At 35.5% G+C, this 12,564-nt stretch overlaps 2 protein-coding genes across 5 annotated transcripts in view; both read right to left on the bottom strand.

Annotated features, from left to right (window-relative positions):
- The window catches only part of nhsa (Nance-Horan syndrome a (congenital cataracts and dental anomalies)), a 212,338-nt gene that overhangs the window by 66,675 nt on the left and 133,099 nt on the right, over window positions 1-12,564 (bottom strand). The window lies entirely within an intron of this gene.
- Window positions 9,585-12,564, bottom strand: part of LOC147838281 (uncharacterized) — a 7,348-nt gene continuing 4,368 nt past the window's right edge. Inside the window, exon 4 of the mRNA XM_087307961.1 lies at window positions 9,585-9,773. Coding sequence (XP_087164087.1) covers window positions 9,585-9,773 — 189 coding nt within the window. The remainder of the gene's footprint in view (window positions 9,774-12,564) is intronic.

Below are 12,564 nucleotides of genomic sequence, written 5' to 3'. Positions count from 1 at the left end.
TTTCTTCATGTGTTCAATACTTTTTCCCTGTGTCATTTCATTTTATTACGCATAACTTCATTTGTAAACTAATTAGATGTCTTTTCTTTGCATATATGGGTTTCTTATGGGGTTCTTTTGGTTGTCCGTAGAAAATTTCAAGTCAACAACACATTTAGAAATATGTTTTCAGAAAAAAATGGTTCAATACTTATTCCCCCCACTATCTATCTATCTATCTATCTATCTATCTATCTATCTATCTATCTATCTATCTATCTATCTATCTATCTATCTATCTATCTATCTATCTATCTATCTATCTATCTATCTATCTATCTATCTATCTATATATATATACATATATATATATATATATATATGTGTGTATATATTAAGCATCATTTGAGATATTTGAAATAGTATAAAAATTATATATATATTATAAATATGTTATATATTTATTTATGAAAAATATAATCTATATATTTATATAATATTTTTTCTTTTAGTTTGGCTGCAGTTTTATTAAAAATATTTAAATAATTTCTTTAAGTCAATACTATTAGCAATATCAACCATATTATTATGAAAATTATCTATTTTATACTAATAATACTATTATTAAATAACAATAATATTATAAGTAGTATCATTAGCCCTCTTAATTATTTATATGTTAAAACTGGGAAATTCATTCATACATTCATTTATTTTCTTTTCGGTTCAATCCCTTTATTCATCAGGGGTCGTTGCCACAGCGGAATGAACCGTCAACTTTTCCAGCATATGTTTTACACAACAGATGCATTTCCAGCTGCAACCCAGCACTGGGAAACATCCATACACACTCATTCAAACACATACACTACGGGCAATTTAGCTTATTCAATTCCCCTATAGCGCATGTGTTTGGACTGTGGGGGAAACCGGAGCACCCAGAGGAAACTCACGCCAAGATGGGGAGAACATGCAAACTCACACAAAAATGCCAACTAACCAAGCCGGTACTTGAACCAGCAACCTTTTTGCTGTGAGGCGATCGTGCTACACACTGCGTCACTGTGACGCCAGGGGCTAATAATGAATAACACAAATCTAAAGACTGGATTCAAACAGGTTTAAAAAATATTGGCATATTATAGACATATTATAATTTTTTTTACATGGGGATTCTGGTTATCTCTGTTTATCACTTCATAACTCAGAAACTGCTGCAAAATACATCAGCAAGCCACCTGAAGCTGGTTTGAGTGGTTTCTTAACTCACAGTCATAGTTTTATTATAAAAGTGTGTGTGAGTTCTTCATTCCTCAAAGCAGACAGCAAATCAGCTACGCTATTATCCGTTCAGCTTGAGTTTACATTCCCCTTTGGACACAGTGAATAAAACTCATTCTCCTGAACTTTATCATAATCCAGACTCAAGAATGTTTTAATCAAGATTAGTTTATCTAGAATAAAAATCATACAACATCTGCGTACACTCAAGTAATGTGATTGAACAGGGACAGAATATAACCCAGTTAGTAAATAAAGCATTCATTTTATAATGAATAACAAGAATGCAATGCTTAAATATGCCTCTATTTAATAATATTTATTAGCATGCGCTGCTGATGAATTGAATAAACTAAATTGTCCGTGAGTGTGAATGTGTGTATTGGTGTTTCAAAGTACTGAGTTGCAGCTGGAAGGGCATCCGCTGTGTAAAACATATGCTAAATAAGTTGGCAGTTCATTCCGCTGTGGCGACCCTTGATGAATAAAAAGACTAATCCGAAGGAAAATAAATGAATGAAAGAGTGTTGCTATTTTATAATTATAAAATAATGAAATGTTATTTATAAATAATAATAAAATATATTATTTCCTTCATGCATTTGTCCCTATTTAATAATATTAGAAGTAAATCTGTGCTATATAACTAATGTTTATTTTTTTATATTGAACACATTTATTAAAATATGACTAATTAAATGTGTATATAATAATATATATTTGTTCATAATATTTTTTAATATTTTGTAAATCCTAAACCTCAATAACCTAATAATTTATTAATAGAAATAAACATTTTAATATATAATTTGTATTTATTTACATACAAGAATATAATTGATAATATTAATAATGAACTAATAATTTATTAAAAGAAATAAACATTTAAATATATAATTTTTATTTATTTCCATACAAGAATATATGTTATATTATTAATAATCTATTATTTTATTAATAAAATGTAACATTTAAATATATCATTGTTGTTTACATACATACAAGAATATGTATGTTATATTATTAATAATCTAATATATTATTAATAGAATTTAACATTTAAAAATAGCATTTTTATTTATTTACAAACAAGAATATATATTTTATATTTTTAATAAACTAATCATTTATTAATAGAATTAAACATTTAAATATAAAATTGTATTTATTAAAATACAAGAATATATATTTTATATTATAAATAAAATAATAATTTATTAATTGAATTAAACATGTACATATTATTTATTTACAATATTATTTATATTCTTATTTATTTATAATAATATATATATATTTTAAAATATTAATAATATTAGAATAGTGATTGATTAGAATAGTCTATAAATAATTAGAATAGTCTAATTATTATTATTATTATTATTATTATTATTGTTAGAATTAGAATATAAACATATTTAAATATGTTATTTTTTATTAATTTATAAACAAGAAACAGTGTTAGGTCATATGCAATATAATTTATTTAACTTAAAAAATACATTGTTTAGTGACCAAATCCAGCCAAACTAATACTGTCCCATCAATAAATCAGCCTTCAATAAAAGCAATACTAAAGTGATAAATCAACAAATATTGTGCATAGTGAAGGCAGAAACATCTAATAAGATCACGTCTCACTTTTCAAACAAGACTTGCAACGGCTCCGTCTGAAGTCAGAGAGTCATTCATTCACAGTCTCGTGTTCAACACGTGCAGTGGGGATCTGGAAAACCCGGCCTGTACTTCTCCATCAGCAGCAGTTGTGTGGTTTTAAAGGGATAGTTCACCCAAAACTGACCATTTATCCACTATTTACTAACTCTCAAGTTGAGTTTCTTTCTTCTGTTGAACACCTAATAAGACATTTTGAGGAATGTTAGATGCCTGTAACCATAGACTTCCATAGCAGAAAAAGCAAATACTATTAAAGTCAAAGGTTTTCAATAAGCAGTGTTTCTCAACCCCGTTTCTGGAGGACCACCAGCTCTGCACTTTTCCCATGTCTCCTTAAAACCAAACACACCTGATTCATTTATCATCAGCTCATTAGCAAGAACTGATAGACCTTTAAGAGGTGTGACAGATTAAAAAAAACATCCAAAACATGCAGTGTTGGTGGTCCTCCGGGAACATGGTTGAGAAACACTGTTCTTGGGGTAAAAAATAGAATTGGGATTGGGCCGGGATTAAAAAAAAACGCTGCTCTAGTGTGACCACGGATTTACCTGTAGGTTTCAAACTAGTCCGCTAGTCTGTGTTTAGGGTTAAAGCTCGGAGTGTGACACCAGTGATGGGTCATTCTCACAATGATTCGTTAATTTTAAATGAATCCTTTTGTGATTCTTAGGCCATGTCTACACTAATCCGGATAAATATGAAAACGGAGTTTTCCTCTAAAAACGCTTCACGTCCACACTGTCGTTTCTATTCGTTTTCCAAAACTCTGTCATCCACACTGAAACGACTACCAATGCTTTCAACCTGTACTGCGCATGCGTGAAACGTAAGACGCTTCGTCACGCGTCATTTCCGGCTGACGTTTATTTTCTTTGAAACGTTGCGGCAAAATGTCAAGGAAAAGCACAGAGTTTTTTAAATGGACTGACAATGAAGTAGAGTTGCTGCTTCGAGTAACACATGAATACAAAGTTGCAAAAGAGAGTGGAAATGTAGACTGGGAGACATGCCAAAACAAATACGCCGATATACTGGACCGCTTTAAAGAACAGTATCCTGCTGATGACGCTGCTTACCCTCACAGTAAGGACGACATCACTAAAATCATAATCACAACGAAAATAAAGTAAACGAATTAGTAACATGACTGAGTGTCACATGACAAAAAACGCGTCATCGTTTTCGAAAGACTCCGTTTTCACATTCTACACTACGACACGAAAAAGTCGTTTTCAAATTTATTCACTTTGGAGAGCGTTTTCAAAAAGATACGTTTTTGTTTCCTAAAAACGCGTCTCAGTGTGGATGGAAGGGCAAAACGGAGACAAAAATATTTTCAAATGAAAACGCATTAGTGTGGACATGGCCTTAAACAATGAGTCCTCTCAGGGAGTGCTCAGGGAGCACATTGCACAGGTGGAGGAGAAGATTAGTTCCTTTTTCGAGTCTTCTATCGGGTTTGAGTCGTTCGTTCATGACATAAGTCAATCATATGCAGTCAAATTTGATCAGTTCATCTCTTGAGTCCTCAAGTTTGAGTCGTTGATCTCTTTACATGCTGTCACGTGATGAACAAAAGGGGAACTAATCATGGGTCCTTTTGGCTAAGACTGTTTTGTTTTGGCTAAAGTTGCTTGTTTAAAATCTGGACTGGAGACGCAGACACATGTGACGTGATTGAACTTCTTCAGACTGCAGAGCTCAAACGAAGCCTGTTATATAACCATTTCTCTCATGTTCCTGCCCGCTGAGCTCAGAGTAAACACACACATACAGAGAAACACATCCCGCTTCAACAATTCCCACAGCCATCAGTCAACAGCTCTGCAAACATCAGCAGGTGAAACGCTTCTTCATCAATGCCTGTTTACAGCATTCATATAAAAACATTACTAATAACTGCACAGATGCATTGACCTACGACAATATTGATCAGTCCACTTTCTAATGCATACAAAATAGCACACACTTACTGAAAATACATGCCTCATTTTCGGCAAAATGTACAACACGTTGCTCCAGTTACGTTTCATTGCACGTTTCAGATGACAAATCTACTAGAGGGCGCTGTCCACATTTTTGCAAATCTGAAATACGTTACTAGGCGAGGCAGTGGCGCAGTAGGTAGTGCTGTCGCCTCACAGCAAGAAGGTTGATGGGTCGCTGGTTCGAACCTCGGCTCAGTTGGCGTTTCGGTGTGGAGTTTGCATGTTCTCCCTGCCTTCGCGTGGGTTTCCTCCGGGTGCTCTGGTTTCCCCCACAGTCCAAAGACATGCGGTACAGGTTAATTGGGTAGGCTAAATTGTCCGTGGTCTATAAGTGTGTGTGTGGATGTTTCCCAGAGATGGGTTGCGGCTGGAAGGGCATCCGCTGCATAAAAACTTGGAGTTTTTATCTTGATTTAAAAATATCTCGCTATTTACGCGAACTGAAACACAGATGAAGGGGGAAAAGAGTTATATTTTTAAGTGACTCCAGAGGGTCTTTACTTTGCATGAGCGTCCCGGACGACCCAAAGCAACACATGATAAAGCCATCAGAACCCATGACTGTCATCTAAAAGAAAACAACCAAAGCAGCCTGCTGATCAGAACGACAGATCAACAACAGCAGATATAATTAGCAACAAACACACACAACATCGTACAGATCAGAAACAGAAAGCACATGCCATTATTGAAGATTGTTCCCATCACTTCAATTTAAAATGTCAGATTTTGCCATCAAAAAGATGTTTTAGAAAACCTGAAGTGAACAAAAATGTGCATCGGATGGGTTTTGTGCTGACTGCCATTAGAACTTTCCATACTAGGATTCAAGTATGAATAGGGTTAAATGAGTTTTTAATGAGATGAGTTTGAATGTATTTATTTTCGTCTGTCTGTCTGTCTGTCTATCTATCTATCTATCTATCTATCTATCTATCTATCTATCTATCTATCTATCTATCTATCTATCTATCTATCTATCTATCTATCTATCTATCTATCTATCTACCTGTCTGTCTGTCCGTTTATCTATCTATCTATCTATCTATCTATCTATCTATCTATCTATCTATCTATCTATCTATCTATCTATCTATCTATCTATCTATCTATCTATCTATCTATCTATCTATCTACTGTATCTATCTATCTATCTATCTATCTATCTATCTATCTATCTATCTATCTATCTATCTATCTATCTATCTATCTATCTATCTATCTATCTATCTATCTATCTATCTATCTATCTATCTATCTATCTATCTACTGTATCTATCTATCTATCTATCTATCTATCTATCTATCTATCTATCTATCTATCTATCTATCTATCTATCTATCTATCTGTCTATCTGTCTGTCTGTCTGTCTGTCTGTCTGTCTGCTTTCCATCTTTCTTTCCGTCCGTCCATCTATCTGTCTGTCTGTCTGTCTTTCTTTCCATCTGTCTGTCTGATTGTCAGTCCATCTGTCTGTTTATCTATTTTCTGGCCGACTGTCTGTCTTTTTTATTTCTGTCTGTTTAGCTGTCTGCCTGTCGTGTCATTGTCGTCCGCCTAACCGCGGCCGGAGGCAGCAGTCTTAGGAGAAAACCTCAGACTTCCCTCTCCACAGACACTTCCTCCAGCTCCTCCGGGGGAATCCCGAGGCGTTCCCAGGCGAGCCGAGAGACATTGTACCCCTAACGTGTCCTGGGTCTTCCCCAAGGCATCCTCCTGGTGGGATATGTCTGGAACTCCTCCCTAGGTAGGCGTCCAGGAGGCATCCGAAACAGATGCCCGAGCCCCCTCAGCTGACTTCTCTCGATATGGAGGAGCAGTGGCTCTACTCTGAGCTCCTCCCGGGTGATAGAGCTCCTCACCCTATCTATAAGGGTGCGTCCTGCCACCCTGTGAAGGAAACTCATTTCAGCTTGTATCAGAGATCTTGCGCTTTCGGTCATCGCCTAAAGCTCATGACCATATGTGAGAGTAGGAACGTAGATTGACCGGTAAATTGAAAGCTTTGCCTTTCGGCTCAGCTCCTTCTTTGTCTGTCTGTCTGTCTGTCTGTCTGTCTGTCTATCTATATATCTGTCTGCCTTTTTGTATGTCTATCTGTCTGTCGGTCTGTCTGCTGTTTTGTTAGAGGATTTCAAAGCTGTTGTGTTTCGGACATGTTTACATCCACTTTAGATAAAAAAAATAACAATAAAAATACCAATGTTTTAACTTTATAAGAGTTAAGAAATCTGAAGGAACAACATTGAATTTTACAGTTTTTCTCAGTCGCATAGGTGCATTTCTCACAACACTATTTACATTTGCACAACAGGTCATGCATTTCTCAAAACAATTAGTCATTTGTGAACATCCTAGTAGCAGTTTCTTATTCCTTTCAACAAATTGCAAATGCTTTCGGACATGCATCAATTGCTTTCATTCAACTCTGCTATTTATAACATTATCATTTGCTTATGTCATGTCAGTCAAAATGAACTAAACTTGTGAATGCTGAATAGTCATTCCATATAAAACTAACAGTCCTCATTTCATTACTCGAGTCATTCCATACAAAAATGTTGAACTTGATGTCAAAATCGGTCAAGCAAACTTTAAAAAAAAAAAATTTAAACTTTATTTTCCTGAAAATGTCTTCAAAATTGAACAATTTGATGAATGATTTACAGACCTGTGTATTTGCAGGTTCAGTTTCAATATGTTCTGCAATATTGTTTACAGTTGTGCACAGTTCAACCCAAAGGGAGTTTATGTTTGTTGTAAATAAGGGTGTGTTTATTCTTTTGCTGTGAATAAATTAGGATTGTAAAGAGCAAATGCAGTAAAAATGTGAAACATACATATTCAGTGTCTTGTACTCAGATACCTCACTAAATGCAGTGATGTCTAACTTTACTGTAGTTTTCAAATGACTGTGTATTAGGGATGTAACGGTATTGTAAATACCGTCATACCGCAATATTAATTTTTTTCGATATTACCGTAGTCGCATGACTCGGTAAAACTATAGGTCTTCTGAGAAAATTTGCTCAGGCGAATGAAGCGAACGGGAGGTAGCGGAAACTACAATTCCCATCGGCCCAGGCTTGGCCATAATCCCTTGCGGTCTGTTGTCGCTACAGATCCAGTAATGCGGAAATGGAGTGTGCTGCTAGAAGCGGGGATCAAAAAGAGCTGGAAAACCCTAAAGCGGGTGTTGTCGCCGCGCGCGTACTGAATAGTGGTGTTGTCGCGCGAGTTCTTATCAGCTGTGTTGTCGCGCGCGTACTGAATAGCCGTGTTGTCGCGCGAGTTCTTATCAGCTGTGTTGTCGCGCGCGTACTGTAAAGCAGGGACGGAGGGTATGTCGCGTTGCGGGGGCCCTTTTGATCATTTTGGAAAGGAACTTTCTATCCAAGACTAAAAAGGGCATGTGCACTGCACAGGTTGAGCCCTGTGTGTGCACGTGCCTGCAAGTTGGGGAATACGACTAATATCATGGGGACTGCAGAAACACAGCACACTGTTCAGATTGATGCAGACATGAGACCTTTATCTTACTCATGGTTTGTCCTCTCAAGTGGGGGAAAGACAATGCACAACGTTACCCACTGCTGTCAACCTGGGCCAAGTCATATCTCTCTTGTCCCAGAAACCTCAGTCCCAAATGAGAGGGTTTTTTTCTGTTGCAGGGGACATTGTAAATGCCCAGAGATCCCAGCTTTTACCAGATTATATTTATATGATAATTTTCCTTTAAACCCATCGCTATCTAAGTGAGTGAGTGATTAAATGTTGAATGTGATGAGTTTTCAACAATACTAAATTGAAACTTTATTTTTTTTACATGGTTTAATATTTTTTTGTAATTAAAATTGAAGTTCCTGTTTCAAAGCTTACAGATAGATGGCTAATTTGTATGTCATTGACACTTTTGGCACTTTTTTGGAGTATTTTCATAAGTTTTGTTTTTTCCTGTAAATGATTCAATAAATACCGTACCGTGACATTCATAGCGAGGTATTACTGTACCGTGAAATTCTGATACCGTTACATCCCTACTGTGTATATACAAACAGTATATAGTGCTGTCTTGAGCATTTTCAGGAAGTGTCACCAACATCTGACTGTTTTGCATTGAAAAAATGTCCAGAGTAATCTGCCATGATGAAAACATGACAAAGCCCTTTGACTATCCTGTTAATAAACAATGGTGTCAGGACTTTTCATTTTGAGGATACTGACACTTTGATTGACATGAATACTTGCTTTTGAGAAATGAACTAACCATTTTGAGCACGTGACACGCTTTTGCAGGTTATCAGCTAGGTTTTGCAGGTTGCACTAATTGTTTTGAGAACTGCATTAACTGTTATGCAGAAATGCACTGGTGTTGTGAGAAACGCACCAAAGCGACTGAGAAAAACTGTAATAACAATGAAAGCATGTTTTAAAAACAAAAAATATATATAAAATCATCATATTTTTATTTGAAATGTGCAAGAAATATGAAGTATATAATATAAATAATACATGACAAATGCTACCATTGTAATCAAACACATATCTACAATTTCATATCACCCTATAGTGTAGACATAAAAATATCATAATGTTAGGTCAGATGTTTCATGAGTGCATTCTGAGTCCTAACCTCTGGCGTGGTCAGACTTTTCTCAGACAGCAGGGTTTATAAATACCCACAGCGGCCGCTCAGTGTTCATCAGGCCACATGACGTCACACTGTGTGTGTGCGTGTTACGTCCTCCATGCACATCATCATCACAACACTGCACTCGAATGCCAGCGAATGGCACAGGGAAGCCGTCTCTGCCGTTATTTTTAACCCGCTGTCTCCATGGAAACTACCACACACCAGAAGACCCGCACATGCACTCCTGCCAACCTGCATGCGCGTGTGTGTGTATGTGAATCAACATCTGTGTCAGAGTGTGTATGTGTGCGTGCATACTGAATTCACATCTATAGTGACACGCACTTAATCAGGTTGTTGCTAGAAGGGATACAGCTCTGTACGGAAGTTAAGGCGAAGGGTTTACACTATACAGTTTATTCAATTACCCATTAAATTGTATTTTATTAACGTCTACCCCTAACCCAACCCCCTCACAGTAATGTAAAAACAGTAATTATTGTTGTACAGGGTCAGAAAAAATTATGTTTCACTGATGTGCCCTTCCAGCCACAACCCAGTACTGGGAAACACCCATAAACATTCATTTACACACTCATTCACTACATCTAATTTAGCTTATTCTATTTACCTTCAGCTCATGTGTTTGGACTGTGGGGGAAACCGGAGCACCCAGAGAAAACCCACACCAACAAGGGGAGAACATGCAAACTCCACACTTAAATGCCAACTTGCCCAGCCGGGACTCAAACCAGTGACCTTCCTGCTGTGAGGTGACAGTGCTAACCACTGAGCCACCGCTAGAGGTTTTCTAATGGTAAAAAAAGGCCTTTCTTCAAAGTCAACTTGTCTCTTTCTTGTTAAACATAATAAACAGGATTTAAAGGTGAAGAACTGGTACTTACCTGGAGAAGATGATTGGGACGGGATTGATAAAGGGAAAGCATGAAAGAAAAAGAGAAAAAGACATAATTAGTCGATGAACATACTGTCAGTGTGTGTACAGTATATAATTCATTCAGTCATTTTCCTTCAGCTTAGTCCCTTTATTTATCAGGTGTAACCACAGCGGAATGAATCGCCAACTTATCTAGCATTTGTTTTGCACAGTGGATACCCTTCCAGGTGCTACCCAGTACTGGGAAACACCCATACACTCACATTTACACACTCATAAACTACGGCCAATTTAGTTTATTCAATTCCCCTATAGCGCATGTGTTTAGACTGTGGGGGAAACTGGAGCATCCAGAGGAAACCCACACCAACACGGGGAGAACATGCAAAGTACACACAGAAATGCCAACTGGTCCAGCCGGGACTTAAACCAGCGACCTTCTTGCTGTGAATTGACAGTGCTAACCACTGAGCCATCGTAATGCCCAGCCTTAATTTAATTTAATTAAATTTAATTTATGAATGCTTAATCTTAATTTTTTAATTCAGTATAACATATTTCACCATGTTTTATTTTATTTTAATATTTTTCCCTCATTGAGGACACAGATCGAAAATATACATCTTACATTCACACAGTACATATAAAAAATAAAATAATAAAATCAATAAATAAATATTTAAATAAATAAATTAATTAATTATTATTAAAAAAATAGCAAAATTTTTTAATAAATAAGTAAATAAAAAATAAAAAATAATTAAATTAGATTAAAAATTAAATTAAAACAAATATAAAATGAAATATAAATAAATAAAATATAAAAATAAATGAAAGATGAAAAACATTTTATATAAATGGATAAGATATAAAAATAAATAAATAAATAAATATATGAATGAAATATAAATTAATGATTTTATTATTTAAATAAAAAAATTAAAAAATAATTTAAATATAAATAAATAAAACTTTAAAATAAATAAATAAAATAAATAATAAAATAAGTAAATAAATGACATATAAAAAATAAATAAATAACTGAAATATAAATAAATTAATCAATTAATGAAATAAATAAATAAATGAAATATAAATAAAAAACTAAATAAATAAATACATGTATTTTTGGACACTTTTCAAAACGTTAATTATAGTGGCAAAAAGTTCTTTGGATTTTTAAAATGTCCTTATCTCGAAGAAAATAAAAGAGTGTGTGTTGCTGTTTTGAGAAACATCTGATACAGACAGAACCTTAAGGTAACTGAGAACGCCATTAGCAATAAAACAGAAATAAAATGTTCCTCTGGGAGCCTTCATTCAAAAAATATCAGATGTGCTGAGTGCATGCAGACACACACACACACACACACACACACACACACACACACACACACACAAACACTCATACACACACATGCTAAAGCACATCCCAGAGGCGCAGTAACACACACACACACTCATAAGCAGCATGGTTACTCGTCCAGATTTCGGCAAGTCTGATTGGTCGAGAGGAAATGGATGGGTAGCAACAACACAGACTGGCACACGTGGTCGGCCCTCGATGACAGACACACACACACACACACACACTGGCTAACATGAAAACATCCATCCACCCTGCCTTCAGCAAATACACTCATTCACTGCTCTGTTTCTCTCTCTCTTCACCATGATGCGTTCATGCTGTGGGACATTAGTGGAGCAGCCAATGAGATGACATATTACTCTCACACACATACACACACACACACACTGACCAGCCTCACACTACTCAAAGCCTACAAGAATGTAGGTCAGTTCTTTCTTGCTCTTGATAATAAAGTAAGATCTCTGTCAGAAACACAGTTGAGTTCAGCCAGTGTGTGTGCAGTATTGCGATGAGCAGCGCAGGATCATTTTAATGTCTATTTTCACTGAATTTTGGAGATTTTCATATCATTCGAAACCTGTGTGACGTCCTTTTGTAGAAGAAATAAAATTCTGCAGCATTTTATTTCAATACATTATGTATATATAATGTTGTGTTATTAAAAAATGGAAAAGATGGATATTTTATATATAAGTATTTGACAGACAGAGACACAGGGTGATAGATAGAATG

This window comes from Danio rerio, chromosome 23 (genome assembly GCF_052040795.2).
Source record: "Danio rerio strain M-AB ecotype USA chromosome 23, GRCz13ab, whole genome shotgun sequence".
Lineage (NCBI taxonomy): Eukaryota > Metazoa > Chordata > Actinopteri > Cypriniformes > Danionidae > Danio > Danio rerio.
This window is presented reverse-complemented; position numbering and strand designations above follow the sequence as displayed.